Source organism: Amblyomma mixtum, chromosome 7 (assembly GCF_055824585.1).
Source record: "Amblyomma mixtum isolate Tamu chromosome 7, ASM5582458v1, whole genome shotgun sequence".
Taxonomy (NCBI): domain Eukaryota; kingdom Metazoa; phylum Arthropoda; class Arachnida; order Ixodida; family Ixodidae; genus Amblyomma; species Amblyomma mixtum.
This window is the reverse complement of record NC_143018.1, coordinates 34,020,587-34,038,677: the sequence shown is the minus strand read 5'-3', so window position 1 is coordinate 34,038,677 and position 18,091 is coordinate 34,020,587. Positions and strand designations below refer to the sequence as shown.

At 45.6% G+C, this 18,091-nt stretch overlaps 1 protein-coding gene across 1 annotated transcript in view; it reads left to right on the top strand.

Annotated features, from left to right (window-relative positions):
- Window positions 1–8,403: 8,403 nt before the first annotated feature.
- The window catches only part of LOC149335617 (uncharacterized), a 178,971-nt gene continuing 169,283 nt past the window's right edge, over window positions 8,404–18,091 (top strand). The window contains exons 1-2 of the mRNA XM_089552198.1: window positions 8,404–8,593; window positions 9,945–10,091. Coding sequence (XP_089408324.1) covers window positions 8,479–8,593; window positions 9,945–10,091 — 262 coding nt within the window. The 5' untranslated portion in view covers window positions 8,404–8,478. The remainder of the gene's footprint in view (window positions 8,594–9,944; window positions 10,092–18,091) is intronic.

Here is an 18,091-nt window from a genome sequence, read left to right as displayed (position 1 = left end):
GTTTGCGACTGATTCTGGACCTTGACTGTGAGATCTCAGTAGCCAGTCATATATTATGCAAGAAATCGCACAATCCAGTACTATTACAACAGGTGAACGCTCTTCAGAGCTTGGCTCCCGGCCTGCTGACCCCGGCAGCAGCTTGCTCATAGCTGCAGACAAGATGTGTGGTACAGCACGAGAGGGAGTAGTATAGCATAATTTCTGCAACGTTTCGGAGTTTCAGCTAGGGGGCGGAGTAGGTATCGTCTTTGTCAGAACGAATCATGCAACTGGGCTTGCTTCGCAGCCGCAAAACTCAGCACTTACGGTGCCCGAAAGACGAAAAGTAAAGACAAGGGTTCTTCTTGTTTTACACAGATTTAGAACTGATGGGGTGTCATAAGTCATGAACTGCTCTGCTGGAAAACACACCCCATTGCCTGGTTACCTTTGGCGAAGGCGGTACGTATTGCATCGTCGAATACACCAAGCAGATGACTGGAGAGTACAGTGAGGTATAAATTACATACTCTAGTGTTGCGAAGCAGGATAGTACAGTACAGTATAGTAATAAGGGAGTAATTACTCATTGGCATCCACCCAAGCACAGTCATACGGCTACAAAGGAGCTTGCCGTCCCGGTTAGCTCAACTGGTCGAGCGACTGCTCCGGTGAAGCGGTGGTCCCGGGTTCGAACCCCGGACCGGGACGAATTTTTTTTTTAACTACAAAGTTTCTGAGAAAGCTGTATAGTTCTCATTTGTAGCCGTATGGCTGCGCTCGGGTGGATGCCAATGAGTAATTACTCCCTTATTACAAATCTACTCTGCCTTGAGGATTCCACTAAAACATTTTACCGGTACAGTATAGTATAGTATATGGTATAGTATATAGTGCAGTGCAGTGCAGTGCAGTACAGTACAGTACAGTACAGTGCAGTACAGTACAGTGCAGTGCAGTGCAGTGCAGTGCAGTACAGTACAGTACAGTACAGTACAGTACAGTGCAGTGCAGTGCAGTGCAGTGCAGTGCAATGCAATGCAGTGCAGTGCAGTGCAGTGCAATGCAATGCAATGCAATGCAGTGCAGTGCAGTGCAGTGCAGTGCAGTGCAGTGTAGTGTAGTGTAGTGTAGTGTAGGGTAGTGTAGTGCAGTGCAGTGCAGTGCAGTACAGTACAGTGCAGTGCAGTACAGTGCAGTACAGTGCAGTGCAGTGCAGTACAGTGCAGTACAGTACAGTGCAGTGCAGTACAGTACAGTGCAGTGCAGTGCAGTATAATGTAGGATAAGATAAGATAGCTTAGTAAAATGGACCATGGCAGTGAAATATATAGTATGAATGAAGACTGCACTTCCTGTAATGTAAGATTTTTGTGGGGCGGTAAGTCAGTACTTATGACGTTTACAGCGTTGGATGCAGAAAATAACATTTGCCTGGAAGATGTGGGAGGGAAAATGGTGTCATGAGCTGTCTTTAATGTCCCTCGTCTTAGGGGTCGCTCGCGCTGCTCAGGGATGAAGCTGAAGTGTGAATGTTTAGAAGGCCTATGCGGCTTTCTGTGGCTTTGAGGGCCTTCTGTGGTTAGACTGCAAAAAGAGAAAATCCGACTAAAACTAGTCTGCAAATGAGTACCTAGCCTCACAACTGGTTTCCGCTGGTGTCATTAGTACCACAGTATAGTATAGTATGGTATACTATATGGTATAGTATAGTATAGTATAGTATAGTATAGTATAGTATAGTATAGTATAGTATAGTATAGTATAGTATAGTATAGTATAGTATAGTATAGTATAGTATAGTACAGTACAGTACAGTACAGTACAGTACAGTACAGTACAGTACAGTACAGTACAGTACAGTACAGTACAGTACAGTACCAATTTTCGAAGTTGAAACTTTTGAAAGTTTTTGCCATATTAGTATAGGGCAGTCCATATTAAAAGTTGAATAAATTCAGATAATTTACATGATCCAATGAGATAAGATCTGCACCGGAACTGTCATGCGCTAAAAAAATCATTTTAGGTAATCACACGCTGCCAGGTATTGCTAAAGAGATAATTTCTCGCCTCAACTGCGCTTTACCTAGTCTCGCATTCTCAGGCCCAGGTCAGTGGCATATCACTGCCACATAAACAGGAACTCACGGTGGATATACAGCTATAGCCAAAGCCACAAGGCGTTTACTTCCATGAATCCAAAAAAAACGAAAAACGTGAAGTTGACCGGCGTAGCGCTACCAACGCCCGCTTAAAGACGAACGTTGCTGACAGCTCGAGGAAATCCACATCACCGCGGCGGATTAGTGCAATAACTTTTCTCGGTAAGTCAGAAGAGCGGCGATAGCTCTTAGACACAAGCGTAGAATAAGTTTTCCGGGGCCCTTAACTGAGCGCCTGCGCAAAAGCAAACACCCTGCGGCAAATAGTCACAACGCCGCATTTTTCCCGCGTAATGGACTGCTCAATGTTCCTTTTGTTTCGAATCTGTTTGCTTGCATCTTTCACTATTCATTCATCCTCAGTAAGCGAAAAAAAATTGCTGTAATAAGCCGAACTGGCGGCTACGGATAGCGACTATTCGCTTATTTACGCATGAAAGCACTTTACTAAGGAATTTCGGTCGTGTGCGTGGCACCCAAATGAAAAGAACACTGCGTAACTTTCCCTCTCGCGAGATGTCTGAATGGACTATTTACGCACGGAAAGAATCCCTATCAAGGCAGTCACGTAAAGAAGCCGAAACAAAGGAAGAACATCGCTGTTTGAGCGAATGACGGAGCCTGAAAATAAATAATTAAGAGCAAGTTTCATCTTCACAAACACCGCTGAAGGTGGATACTGAAAGGAAATAACATAAAGCACGAAACAACACCGAAACGCGATAATAAATAACTGCAGATTATACAATATCTGCAATTAAACGGTAGCCGTCATTGGAGCAGAAACGGGTCAGTTCAATAAGAGCAAACTGATTAGGCACGCCAAGCAGATTTCGATCAGGTGATCAAGACATGTAAATCCACTGGTAGAACAAAATTTGGGAAAGCATGAGATAAAAATGAAGCAGCAAGTGAAATGGGGATTTTATAATTACGAATATAATTTTGTAGGGCAGGCAAAGTGCAACTATCCATTGCATATAGAGTCACATTGCTTTCCGTCACAGAAACAAAGAGTAGGCGGCTTCAGACGAGAAAATGAAATATCCGCATCTGAGGGAATTTAAAGGCACACTTTTCAAAAGGTAACAGATGATCAGGACTGGCCTGTAAGGGAGGGACGGGACGAATGGAGAGCAAATCAGCGATGAGAAGGGAGGAAGCAAAAGGGAGAACAGGAAGTGAAAAGCAAGAAAATGGAAGTAGAGGAAGTCTAGGCGGAAGGTTATGCTACCGGATGCATACCTGAGTGCGGTATAATAATTTACGAGCTGGGACAACGCCACCCATATGACAATGAAGGACGCCGAGTCGTGGGTTTCAAATTTGCGCACCTTCTAGGGACAGCAAAAAGGAGTATATAAACTAGCGTAGTCTCCGCAGAAAGGGAATGGTTCCAGAATGATGAATACATAACTGGTGTTATTCCTTCTTTGTGGGCGCCGCTGAAGTATCATGCCGAAGAACAAATGTAAAGAAAAGTAACAGAACAAGGTTTATTTAAATGAAGAAATATCGCGACTTCAGCTAAGTTTATATTTGTAAATCATTGTCCGGGGACTCTAATCACCTTCGTGGTGGTGCTTTGCGCTCGAAGGTATGGTGCTGCAGCATCTTGGTGAACATTGAAACGAAGACAATCCTCAGAGAGCGAGAGAGAGAGAGAGAGAGAGAGAAAGGAATTTTAATGAGAGGAACAGAGGAAAGTTCGGCCGGTGGTGACATGGCTCTGGGGAGAATTACTGTATGAGCTGGTAACTCGACAGCATCAAGAACCATTGATACCTTTATATCGAGTTTTGCTAGCTTCCTTACAGTTCTAACTGCAGACCCTCACACATATGTCAGCACAGCTCCAGACATACCCTCCGGTCCTCTGGCTGATGGCACGGCCTGGTGGTTACATGTTTCCCCGAAGTTGTCTGGACGTCGACACAGACGCAAAGATGATACATCGAAACGTACAGTCGCACGTTATGACCTCACTTCCGGTACTGAGAATTGCGTGACGAACGGCGCATTTTTTTCTTGACGTGTACTATAACGCTCTCGCATTAAAAATGACACTTAGACAAATGTAGAGCAGCGCGATCCCCGTTGTTTTTTTTTCTCTCTCTTGTGTTTCTGCCTTTATTTTCTCATCATTTTGTTCGCTGCACAATTACTAACCTTAATGCCATACCCTTAGCGGGGATCAGCACACGATGCTGGGATCCGAGCTCCGCTCTAAGTTCTTCTGGCTGTCCGCGATATATTATTTGTGTGTGAGTGTGAGTGTGTGTGTGTGTGTGTGTGTGTGTGTGTGTGTGTGTGTGTGTGTGTGTGCGCGCGCGTGTGTGTGTGTGTGTGTGTGTGCGCGTGTGCGTGTGCGTGTGCGTGTGCGCGCGCGTGTGTGTGTGTGTGTGTGAGAGAGAGAGAGAGAGAGCGAGAGAGGAGAGAGAGAGAGAGCGAGAGAGGAGAGAGAGAGAATGCGAAGGAAAAGGGCGTGACTTGGTCACCGACTTCGTCATTTATTTATTGAGAACTCAAACCTCTGAGAGCTAGTTTTTTTTCTTTGAGAATAGATAAACGTTTCGCAAGTCCTATTGCGAAATCAGTGGCGACTTAAGAAATTTTACGGTGGGCAATGGAGCATTCACAGACTTTAAAAAATTAAAGCGGATCTGCTGTAAATGTTCCCCGATAGATTGCCGCCCGTCGAAATGGCTATTCGCTTGCAGCACACCACTGACTGAAATGAACCAGGCATTTTCTATAAAGAGCTCTTTACGGAGAGAACATAAGAGCCTTCTTTTCTAGGCCATCTTTTTTTGCCCTTGTCTTATTGCCACCTCGCTCATCTGAACTTCTAAGTGGTTGAGCATTAGTTTGAAATCGCTCGAAACGAGAGGTCAGTTTGAAGGGTGCGCTTAAGGGGGCAAGATGAGGATATAGCACTGAGTGAAATCGGCAGCACTTCGCCGAGAGACAGTTGGGAAACAGCGTTTTGCGACAGCTGCTCTGGTTCTCTACGCGCGCCTTACTTCACTGTTTTCTGTATCGAAATTTCGTTCCGCGTTGAAAAAAACCTTAGGTTGGTCGCATAGCCACCTGTGTTACTCTGGAATGCAAAATCAGACGACAAAGAATAATCATAACTATCTTTAGCCAACAGGTTTCATGTCCTGCAGCAAAAAAAATCTCTACAGTTGATTTCCCATTAGCTCTGTCTCTCGGGAGCCGCTTTGGAGAACTGCACATTCGTATTCTGACTTCTGTTTGTTATCGTCAGACCCCACCTATTAAGTACTCCATTCCTTTAAACTCTTTGTTTTACCATAGCACCCTCCTCTTCCCCTAAGTGACGTCCTCTTGACTTCAGCTCGGGTTCTTTACCCTCTTGTTCGTTGACAAACAATCAGTCCGCAAATTAATTAACCGATTTCTGAAAGCTATGCTCTTACTTGCATTTCTACCAGTATATCTACTCCCCTCTGCGCGTTCAAGGTACTACAGCCCCAAACGCCTAGTTGAGTGTTCCTTTCATAGACAAAATCCCAGAAGTCCCAATGCCTGTAGAAACCTCCTGCAAGTAAGTCACGCACAAATAATACTAATAATGATCTCGCGTCTTGTCTCGTCAGACACCGTCGAAGTCCGCTTCCAAATAATCTCCGTTGATTTAAAGCTTACGCAATAGCCAAGAGGCACACGAAACCTCACACAGGGTTTGCTGCGAAAGTACTGCCACAGTGTGCAGACGAGGAGAATTGTCGGCTCATTTTAGGTAGCACTCATCATCCAAAGTCACTTGCGCAAGTGCGTCGGGGTGTGTGTACTTCCACATTCTCCATTGTGTGCGCATGTATTTTCTGTCGTCCAAGTGTTGCTACTAAAGCCCCCCGATCGATTCCGGAAAGCCTCAGCACCATCGCAGTGTGTCTCTTCTATGTGGGTGATATATTCTATCACTGATATAAAATTGTCATCACTGGTGACGCTGAGGACATTCTCTGGCCCATCCCCGTATATAACATGTCCATTATGTTTACTTTCAGCGCCACCGTTTACGTGATGTAACGCCTACCACCGCAACCTAAGCTAAAGAGGAAAAAAAAAGAAAGTTCACCCTCACCAATGAGTGCTGCTGGTACAAACTTGCGACTTTCGCGATATCGTGCACGGGCAAAATTTGAACGAAGCCAAAAACGAAGGCGCCAGCAACTCCAGCGACATTCTGGATTTCTCGCCATTTATTTCCTTTTCGCACGTGGAACTGTGTATAGGCACGATTGGCGAGTAGCAATCCGTGTGCATCCTCCCCCGCTTGGGCGTCAAACAGCCAAAAAAAAAAAAAATAGGTGATCAAAATAGCCGCCAGCCTCCTCCAAAGGGCGAGCGCACAAATTTGCCGAGTGCGCGAAGTGCTCAGGCGGAAACGCTTATTGGAATATCCCGAAAGAGAAGGCCCTTTTCGGATGCTTCAAATTGCCAGTCGGGTATGCGGGAAAATATGTTTTGATGCGTTGCGATGCTATTGCACTTCTGCAAATATAAAGAAAAAACAGTCTCTCACGCCCTCCCCCCCCCCCCCCCCCCTTTCCCTAGTCTGCCTCAACCGGGGCTGACGACGAACCAATTGTTTCAATAAAACGCATCATCCAGTGCTGAGCTTAGGATGGAAAACCCTTTGAAAAAGGTTGGGACGGTAGAAGCAGCAGCAGCAGCAACAGCCGGGGAAACGATCACCATAGCAAACGAATATGAGTTAAAGGAAGCAGAAGACAAAGAAAACGAAACATTAAGCGAAAGGGAGGGAACGGAAAATGAATAAAAAAGAAAGCCGAGTGATGGGAAGGAAAAGAAAGGGGACGATTCGGTAATCGCGCGCCTTTCACTTTCCTTAAGCAGCGCGAGCGTTCGCTCGCGGGCGCGTCACTTATTGACCACTTATTCCGATTCTCCTGATCTCGTAAGTGATTCTGGGACTCGTAAGAACGGCCTTTACGACCCCCTTCCTACCCTTGCCTCGCGCTTCTTTTCTCATAGCATTCATTCTCTATCCGTTCCCTTCCGTAACTAGGTGCGTTCTCATTTTGGAGTGCGTACAGCTTTCCTCCTTTCGCATCCGCTGTTTACCATTATTTTATATATCTATACATTACGTGGTTTTGCGCCGTTGCTCTTTGATGTATGCGCAAAACCGTTTTGTCCACTGCATCTTATTTTATCTTATATTTATTTATTCTTCTCATTGCCACTCTAATCCGGCACCGACCGAGCCGGCAGCTCCTCGCAGAACTCGCACTCCTGCCCGGGTTCTCTCCCCACCGTTCTTGATTCATCCGTCCAGCGCTCGTAGCGGGGGTCGATGTGCGCATGCGCCCTGACGGATCTATCTCTCTATATGTTTCCTTCCTCTCTCCCTTCGTTCGAAACCCTCGCCCTCGCGCCCACCTCCACCAACCTCGCGAAGCTCGAGCCGCGATCGCGCAGAGCACATTCGGCTCTCGTCCGGTGCAGTCGCGTCACTCCTCGTTTCGAGCTCGTCCCAACCGTTTGGCCACACTCTGGTACTCTCTTCATCGTTGTCGCTGCGGGCCTGTATTCCTTACCGTTAGCGCCGGCACCGGTCGCAGTCGTAAAGAAGAAGGTGCGTGTTGACGGCGGTAAAGCAACGCCGAGCAACGCTGAAAGCAGATTTTCTCTCGGCTTAGAGAAACTAAGATACTAGCGCGGCTCCACCTACAAGTGTCACTCGCCCGTATACTCTATTATCGCGTCTCAACAGTCGTTACGTCGCCGACTGGATTGGCTACGGAAAGATTTTTCTCTCTCGTCGTTATCTCTCGTTCCATTTTGTTGCCACTGGATTGCGGCTCGGCAAAGACATCGCAGCTGGCGAAAGCAGACGACTTCTCAGGATTTCTTTTTGACGTCTGCGTCTTCGTGTGCAGTTATCGTTTGCTTCGTGACGACCAACCGCATTGGCCTTTATATTTCGGCATCGCTCGCCTCCTCAACCTCACAATTTTGTGATCCGGGATTCTAATGATGTAAGGACTCAAGTTTTTATCTTCATTGATGTTTTAAACAAGTCGCGTTTTATGTCGCCGTTAAAGCTCCAGAGAAGGACACTGTGCATCGAACTTCGGAGAGGCAAGAACGTTCTGTCAATTTGTGGCTGAACAACGACGCGGTGTGATTTATTGCATGGTTCTGGGTCCCGGTTCCTCCGCGATGCCGGACTGTGTCTGGCGTTGTTTGTTGCTGGTGAAGTGTTATTTGTTTTGACGTCTGGACCAAGGAAAACTGCAAGCTGCTTGCCGTGCTCCCGTCATCTCATCGTCCAATGTGTGCCACGATGGAATGTTCTTCGTGTGAGCGGCGCGGACCGCTTGGATTTACGGCAACGCTTCGGATCGTCGGGATCTTGCTGCTTTGCCACAACGCCCTAGCAAGAAGAGGTAAATCACTTTATTCGAATGATTGTCGTCGGGGAATTCGCTTCAATGTCTAAATCTTGATTTTGTGGGTTGTTTTTGCTGCGTATTTTTATGCTGATTAAGGCAGTCGTCATGCACAGTTATGGCGCGAAACGGCTTCCTGACCTCAGACTGGGTACTCACTGATAAGGCGTCACGCGGGCAAGAACATGTCGCCGCATCACCGACCAAGAAATTCCGCTGATCGTAACTCCTCCATATTATTTTTTTAAGAAACAACCGCCGCCCCTTCTCATTTAATTAAGAATATAATTAAGTGTGGCATCAAATACGCACACAGCCATAAACAAAACTTTGAGGGATGTCAATTAGCCAATAAAAAAATTTATTTTGGCGTGGTAAAGCAAAATAGTTCAATGAAAAACGTAGATGTGGGCGAAGAAATTCGCCTTCCGTGCTGGAACGGATATGAACTGACTGACTAGCCAGGCAACCCCTATAAAAGTGTTCTGTAGACAGTCTATAGACTGTCTATCGACAAAATGTCTAGTAAAAGTGCATCGCCATAAATCTATAGATTGTCGATTGACTGTTCATAGATTTTGTATTGTCTATAGACTATTCTCTAGGATTTGTCTATAGCCAGTCTATAGATTTTTATAGACAAAAGTCAATGGACGGTCTACAGGCTGTCTAAAGAATTTTTTGTAAGAGAACACAGAAATAATTTTATTCAGAGAATTCGCATTCTGAAAATATTTCTCCATTGAATGTACAGTATGGCATAAGTCGGAGACCATATTCGGTTGAGCCGCGAGCCATAGGCATTTGTATGATTAAAAACGTACTTGTGGAGTACAGTGTAACCAAATGCACCCGCACATTTAATTGAATGCTTTTTTGCGTGAAAACACAGTTACCTTTATCCTAAAATCCTGGAGGCTAAAGTGTGTACGTTTGTTGGCTTTTCATCTTGGACATTTAATAAATTTCGTTTTGTAACAAAACCAACGAAGGAAATTAAAGACTACTCATATTTCAGCTGCGTCTCGGAATGCTAAACAGGATAAATACGCCGCTACAAAATCTAAAGCATGAAATACATTAATCCAGATCCAAAAAAGCGCTATTTTCTTTGTTAATTTTTGAAATATAATATGCTAAATACTTTAGTTTCGTGTTTTAAACATTGGACGCTGTTGCACCTGCGTCAAAACACTGGCGAGTTAGTTTTGATCACACATCGGGGGCTAAACTTTTACATGCACCGATTTTGATATAAGCATTAAGTCCACTGAACCTATCATCAGTGACACTCTGTATACTCGGTAGAGATGCTACACGAAGTCCGTTTCCATGGTTACTTCCATAGGGCTACTTCTGCCGCCGCACCGTCATTTCGTCGACCACCAGAACCACAGAAGGTCTGAGAGGGACCTCACGAATCCAGTTCAAGAGCAGCTGTTCTCGATGCCTTCGCGGCGAGAAATCCTAAGGATGTTGCGTCACAGCAGGCCCGGTGAGGAAACGGGGCTGAGGATGGCATTTGTGTTGTTGCTTTTCGTGGCTTTTCTGTTGATATTTTTTTGCTTAAATTTTTGCCTTTTGTCTTCCGCATACACTACTCTCGGTCGTCTGTCAATATGTCTGTGAGTGTGATAATTACATCCCACTAACTTAGACTTCTATATTCAAAGCCACTGTCTGCAGAGAGATAGGTGCCGTTTCGTGCCGTAAACAAAAATTCACTCAGTTAGGCAAGAAATTCCCCGTTTCAGGGAATTTTTTTCTTCCAGCAGCTTCAAAAACTCCTCCGCCGGTTTGTAAAATAGAGGGCAATTTCATCTCCTAAAATGCTGCGAAGCTCTGTCAGAATTCATTCTTCTACAAGCACTACCAAACAAATTTCCCGAAACAGCGAACATTCCTCAGTAGAACATCACTGACAGAGAGATTAACGGCTGATGGAACAAAACTACACCTCCGTCTCCTGCAGTTTGCGAAGACAAACTCAGGTGATAATAGACAACTACAATTTTTGCTTCGTTCTAGCCTTCGTACAGTAAAAAAAAAAAAAACAGAGGGAAATAGTTCTGTCAGCACTTAACTCATTTCCATTAGATCAGGACCAAACTCTGGGAGCCCTTATTACTGCTGAACTCAGAAAGCGAAGTTACGTTGGAAGGAAGTCTCTCTAGATCGTAAAGTTAGCAACGCTGATGTTAACGAAAGCCAATAAACGTAGGACGCAAAACAAAAGAAATACCGTATTTCATTAGCCGCATTGCTTTCGTCGGTATGGCACTTACGTTCATGTGAAAGTTGTCGGGATTAATCTGAAGTGTTTTTTTTTTTTTTACTGCGCTTCCTGAACAAGGACAGGGTGACAGCTGAAGACAACCTATCCAAGCTTGCACCTGCTTCACTACTGCAAAAACAACGAAAACAATGTCTTGAATGCAATGAAAATGATGCATTACATGAACCGTGTGCTGTACAACGAAATTTGTGTAAACCTGAGAATAATACATTACATAAACTATTCGCTGTACAGCGAAATTTCTGTAAACATGATGCTTCTCAGTAAACACATCAGGCTCCCTTTAAAACGCACTAATGACGGCTGTATTCTGTGCAAACCCTCTTACGAGCTCCGATTACAGCTCATCTCTTCTTTCTGTTCCTTCCGTGCGCCGTGTACTGTAACAAGCCACGTATACTACGCTCGGCACTTAGGAAATACGCACACAACGCTGTTACACGTAATAAGCTGCCGCATGCTTAACCGAGAAAATAAACGCCAAAAAAATAGAAAGAAAAAGCTATGCATGCAGTCTAGCGGTCGGTGCCCGTTATCCGCGCGTTGATGCTCGCTCGCTGGCGGCGGGGCGAATTCTCCCGTGTTTATTGCCGGACCGCCGGAGTCGTTCAGCCCGGCGAGCCGCACCTGACTTTGGCCGAGCGACTAGAAACAACTTCCGCTGCGCTCACTGCAATCTTCGACTTGACCACCGAGCTCGTAAACAGATAAGCCTGCTTTTTCCAGGGACCATGAACACTCGGTAGAAGCGTAGGTGTCCGCGCGAGGTGGTTCGTTTCAAAGGCGACCTGCAGTGAATACTCGTCGCCAAAACAAGCCGCTACTGTGTTACTTTTGAAAGCGATCGCGAAGAAGAACAAAAATAAGAGCATTTGAGATTACTTACGTGCTCTGAATGTGAAAGCATCTGCGTGTCATCGTGAGCTACTAGTCAACTATATTTTTTACTAGCTAGTACTAGTTAGCAAGTAGCACTAATGTCTGAAAGGCCTTTCCACTGAAGGTCTTTAAGTCGAAGGCCTTATGGTAAAGGCCTTCAGGAAGCACCACACGCCATACACATACATATAAAGCATCGCTTTAACCACGCCATCACGTCACTTCTGGTTTAGGAAAGGTCACTTCCGGTTTCACGGCCGGTTTCACTTCTAGTTCTTAAGACGGCGACATGAGGTCACGTGGGTTTTCGATCCGTTCCTGGTGGACGGGCGCTCAACGCCGGGTTCTGGCTGATGCGCCTTATATGGCTTTCGCCACAATCAGCGAAATTGGGAGCTCAGTGCTTTGAGTGTTGCCGGTCTCCAGCCTAGAGCAGCCAACGGAGGCGGCTTCCTGAACCATTTGGTTGTTTTTTTTTTATTTTCTTCTGTTTTGTTTTAGAACGACCCGCCACGTACGAAACACATTTTTGGCATCCTATTTTTGCGGGGTTAGTTTTTTTTTTTTGCGTGTCAAAGCAATACCGTGGCGTTTGAGTCACGCGGTTCAGTTGATGGCTCTAGACGGATTTCGTCCGAGTGGGATTCTATGAAGCGAAATGTCTATATGTAAGCAATCTGGGTGATCGTCTCCATAGAAATCCAGCTGCAGTGGTCGCAAGTGAATGGCAAAGTGCGAAACCCCCAGCGTTTCGAGAATCCGATGTACATTAAAGAATTTGGGCTGTGCGAAACTGTTTCGCGTCGACTCAACGGCTTCTAGAAACATCATCGCCCGCATGGGACATTAAAATTTGGAGTCATAACTCTTCGAGCTGTGGTTTGATGTCCATACATAGTGGGAGTCGGACGGAAAGTTATGGAAGGAGAGTTTAATGACGGTCAATCTTTACCCACCAGATGCTGCTATGCAAGCGAGCTGCTGGTTTCGGTCAGAGGCTTGCCGAATGAGATGTTCATATCTACTCAGTGCCGGAAGTGGTGTAATAGTAGCATCAACACCTGTGCGCAGGTCACGACCTTTCCTGGGAAGTTCTGACCAAGACTACGCGTAATGCTTGCCTTTGAACTGTCTACTTAGCAGGCTAAAAGGTCAGCAAAGCACACTTAGTCGAAAGAAGAGTATACATTCGTTCTTTCCTTAAGCATGAAGCGCTTGAGGAGAGCAGTTTCAATGAGGTCCCGCTGGATGAGACAACGAGAGACTAACCCTTAGCGTTTACCTGCATAGCAAAACCTAACGTAACCTCCCGCTTGTGGAAGCTTATCCCTCTAAGACAAGCGCACACCGTTCCCAGGAGCATTGTGTCCACTCTAATGGTCGCTGTCTTCCAGAAACAGAGCACTGAACCTTGATGGCAGCAGAAAGAAAGCTCTATAGCCGTTTGATCCCCCCTCCCCCCCCCCCCCCCCCCCCTTCAAGCATCCTGTACGCCCCTAACAGGAAGAAAAATGACAACATAGCAACAACTCGCAACAACCTGTTGCTCATTTATATTTCTAAACTGGCGGTGAAGTGTACGAGTACCAGAAACGAAGCAACAAGACGGAAGGAGACTATGGTAAAAATGAGTAAAGCAGAATGGACGCAAGGCGAGGGGATCTGTCGCCTGGGGGGGCGACGACTTCAAAGGGCTCCTTGTTCTTAAGAAAATGACTTTCGCAGAATGAGTTGCGAGCCTGGCTCGAGTATCCGCGGGGGGTCGTAACGGCTCACGCGCAATTGACTCGAATGCGGAAGGCGTTCAACGAGGCGATCCGAGGCAATGTGTCGCCGCCGTTGGAAGAACGAGCACTTATGCATGGCGGAAGCGCGCCGTACGACAAAGAAGACTACTACACAGCGTCGCGTTCTGGTCGCGACGGCGACGCCCGCGGAGTGTTCTAGCGTGTTAAGGGAGTTTTCACGAGCTCTCGTCTTCAGTATGACTTTTTTTTTTGGCTTCCGCTCGTAAAACTGATCCAGGAGTAAAAAGAAGATACGCTTTTTCATTTATTTCTTTTGTAGGAGGAGTAAAAAGTGGAAATATTACTGGGATACTCCATAAAATGGGTGGTTTGCTCTGCGTAACCAGCGGAATGTCTTTCTGGGGCTTCCCTCCACGCATACAGAACAGCGCTGCCGGAACAGAGGATTGGGTGCATGTGAGTCGCGTAGTGTTTCTGCTACAACGGTAAACTATTTGGCCATCTTACTCTTTGGGCGGCGTTTTGGTTTAAGCTTACATTAGCTTTGTTCAAGCAAAAATTAGTAAACTAATTAGCGAAAGCAGATAAGCCCTGGCATCTCTTTATCAGTCTGACCTGGGAAAATGCTAAGGGTCTAAAGGCAGCTTCCTGATAACTGCAGCTAAGATATTTGGACGGGCCCAAAAGCAAAAGGCTCATGCGAGTTTTGAACACGCTATGGTTCCCGTTTGTATTACCACTGCTAAAGTAAAAACAGAGGATTTCTTCAAATAAAATCAAGAGTTGCATGCGTTGTGAGCGAAAAATGGGGCGCCGTGCACTCTAAGCACAAATACACCTATATGGGAGTAAAAAGGGGGCAAGCTGTCCTCTAGCGAACAACTCTATTGCTTTTTTATTCCTTTCTGGTTAGAATGTAGGGTGGCCCACCTCTACACTGCCCCCAGGTGGCAGTTCGACCACCTAGGTCACGTGACCTTGTGACGTCATCACCTAAACCTGCCTCCTGATTGTGAGCAAAATAACCACACTGGCAGGCAGCAGTTTAAATTAATGACTGGTCGCGAAAGGCTGCTAGAAAGGAGCAACCTTGGTCTCACAAGCCTCACCAGTGGCGCCACCTGCCATCGCAGGGCAGTGGCGCATCGCTTAACCGCTGCACCTCTGCGCCAGCAGTGGCACGAAGACTCCCGGGGATCCATGAATGTAAACCGTTTCCACACGCATAGACATTAAACCATTAGCGCGATTGCGTCATACCCTTAAATGTGCACTTAGCAGGTATCTGAACTCGTCTTTTCATCGCGGCACTTCAATCTACACGTTCCGAGCATTCATGTGAACTTGATCTCTCCCGAGTAGTGGGTAGCATATGCAGAATACAGAGTCTATTACCAACGTGGCTGAAAATAAAATTGTATCACTCTTTATTCTACTCCAGGTTATGTTATGGCATCTTAACATGGGGCACAACGACATATTCTAACTACAACAGGTTATTGGTCCTACAAAAAAGAATGTTAAGAATGTGCGAAAACTTCCATGGAAATATCAGAAACTTACCCACACAACCACTTTTCACAAAATATTCTATGCTCCGGGCCGACCAGGTGTACTATTTCAAGTTACTTCTATGGATTCATAAATACAAACTCTATCCAACTTCCTCAGGTAATTCATCTCGCTATTCAATTCGAAACCCTACACTTAGACTACCAGCTATAAGAACAAACTATGGACGACAAACATTAAACTTTCAAACAATTAAGATGTTGAACAGAACCGATTTCAATGTAGATTTCTACAAAAGATTTCCTGTATTCAAAAAAGAGTGTAAAAATGTTTTGGTTTCAAGCGGTTTTTCCTTTGCTTTGTAAATACATTGTGTGTTTTTGCATGCGTATTATCAACTAGAAAGAAGGAAGTCAGATAGAAAAAAAATATTTTGTGCTTTCTCTGTTCCAAAGGTCATTACTCTAGCCTTGCTACTACCGTGTTTTTATGCATTTATTTACATTTCATTATTAGATGTGCAAATGTTTTCTTTGATTCACAAGTGCAGTGCCGCTTGCCGAAATGTATTAATTAATATTTTTTTTTGTGCTGAATTTGTATTGGGGGGCCGAGGCCCCGTCAGGCGTTGTTCCGCCTTTAGCTTCGGCCCCCCCTTAGACACGTTCTAAGAAACAAATAAAGGAAAAAAAAAAAAAAACTTCGAATTATTGTCCTGTGCGGCCGATTTCCACAACTTAAGTTCGATTAAACGTCCCAGCTCCCACCCTTTATTTCGAATTCCCCGCATACGTTGGGAGGAGTCAGCCAGTCCCGTGGCGGCTTGCCGCTCTGCCATCGGCGGAGTGATACGTAGCGATCGGCGAAAGCAAAGAGTACACGCGTATTTTTATTTCCGTGGTCCTAATACGCGGCTATGTAGCCTTTAACTGGATTTATTTATTCACGGAAACCTAAAAAACAAAATAAAAGCGAAAGCGAAGCCGCCACGCGACTGCCTGAATGGCACTCCAGGCTCCTACAGCCTGCGGTGAGTTCAAAAAAAAAAAATCTAGAGCCGCGACGTTTAATCCGATTTAAATTAGGGGAATCGGTGGCACAGGACATTAATTCGAAGTTTCTATGAATACTTGGAACGTGTAGATCGACTTCCCGCGGTAAAAAGATGAGTTCAAATTCCTCTTTAGCGCAATTTTAATGGGCTCATCAAAGGGTACACATTGAGGTTAGGAAAAGCGCATTCAGATCAACATTCCATTACTCGTCATCGCACCGCAAACATTTTTGAGCTAGCTTCATTAACACCGAAGATATGGGTGATTAAAAATGATGCTCCGCCTCACCCACCTCAACCCTTACACGCCGACCCGCTAGAATAAAAGAAATATAAAGAACGCAGGCCGGGACTGCACCCCTCCGCGTCTCATCCTGACCACGCTCCCTGGGCGCGCCCAGTGAGAAGGCTCGCCCAGACTGCCCACTGACGTCACTGGGGTAGGCGATGCGTGGTGAAGTGTCACCCGAATCGGTTGCGAACTACTGCGAACAGCGTTTTTTCTTACCTATTTGTATACCCACAAAGAACACCTCTACACATCTGATGCTTTAAAAGAAGGCCACCGAAATAATTTCAGGATCCCTTTAAGGCGGACCTTAAGAGTCCCATCCAGCTTTTTTTTCTTTACTTTTGCAAAAGCAACTTTAAAGTTTCTGTATTAGTAATTCTGAGAAAAACTCATCAGGTGACTTCAGCTCTCCTTATTTTTCTTTCATCACTGCCGTGTCCACTAATAAAATGAGGTAAAATGGACGCACCACTCTGCCTTCACGCATCATACTGCCCAGCCCACTTTCGCGAAATTAAGTATTTCTTTTTTTTTTTGCGTTAGCCTCAAATCAGGCTACGTTAACGATACACCGCGAAGAAGTCGTTTACAACACTCCATATTCGTCCATCACATTCTTCGTTTCCCTAGTGCTGTTAAATTGATTATCTAGTTTTTCTTTCACTGCTTAATTTCATCGCTCCGGCGTATAGCATCTAAGGATGCGTCTGAAGAGCTGCCCGACATCCTTAAAAGAAGCAACAGGTCCTTTTCTCCTCATTATCATGTCTGGCTTGCTTATGTAAACGGCTTGAGGGCACTGGGAAGCCTTCCGAGCGAGTTCTTGTTTGTTCACCCTTTGTTTACTTTTTTTTTTTACGGCACAGCATGCAAATATAGTGTAACCCGTCCCGTGAAGTGCAGGAGCTACGCAGATGAAAGCGAGCCACCGCCGGTAGTTGGATTTTCAATGTGTCTGCTCTGATTACGGAACCCCGCGCCATACCCGCAAGCAATAAATAAAATGATCCCCAGACGGCTTTCAAAAGCGAAGTAACGTGCGACAGAATAATGCACAGAAAAGAGGCACGTTTTTCGCATAGAAATGCGAGAAATAAGAGAAATCTTTTCAAGCGCGGACTCTTTTATGCAGGTGGGAAGTCGAGTAGAGAGGTGAAGTCGGAAACCGCTGATTTTTCAGTAAAAGGAAATTTCCTCTTCAAAGAGGAAATGAAATTTAGAAAAGCCACGAGGTAACGTCACGGAGAGTATGCAAAAAATGTGGTAACGAGAAAGGAATTTTAAAGCCTCGAGATCAGCGTTCGAGCTGCTGCTGGTGAATACCAAACCCCAAACTGTTCAACCTGCTAGGGAGAGTGAAATATTCCTCCTGCGTGGGACAATTTCGCCGCCGAGAACAAATAACCGAGTCGATTTGGCAGCTGTCGTACAACGAATACTGTTCTGGGTCTCATTTACTTGATTGCGGCGGCCGCGTTTCGATGGAGGCGAAACGCAAGAGGCGCCCGTGTGCTACGCGATGTCAGTGCACGTTCAAGAACCCCAGGTGGCCGAAATTATCCCGGAGACCTCCACTACGGCACCTCTTTCTCTCTTTCTTCTTTCATTGCTACCTTCCTCCCTTCCCTTACGGCGCGGTTCAGGTTTGCGCCGAGATATGTGAGACAGATACTGCGCCATTTCCTTTCCTCAAAAACCAGAAAAAAAAATTACT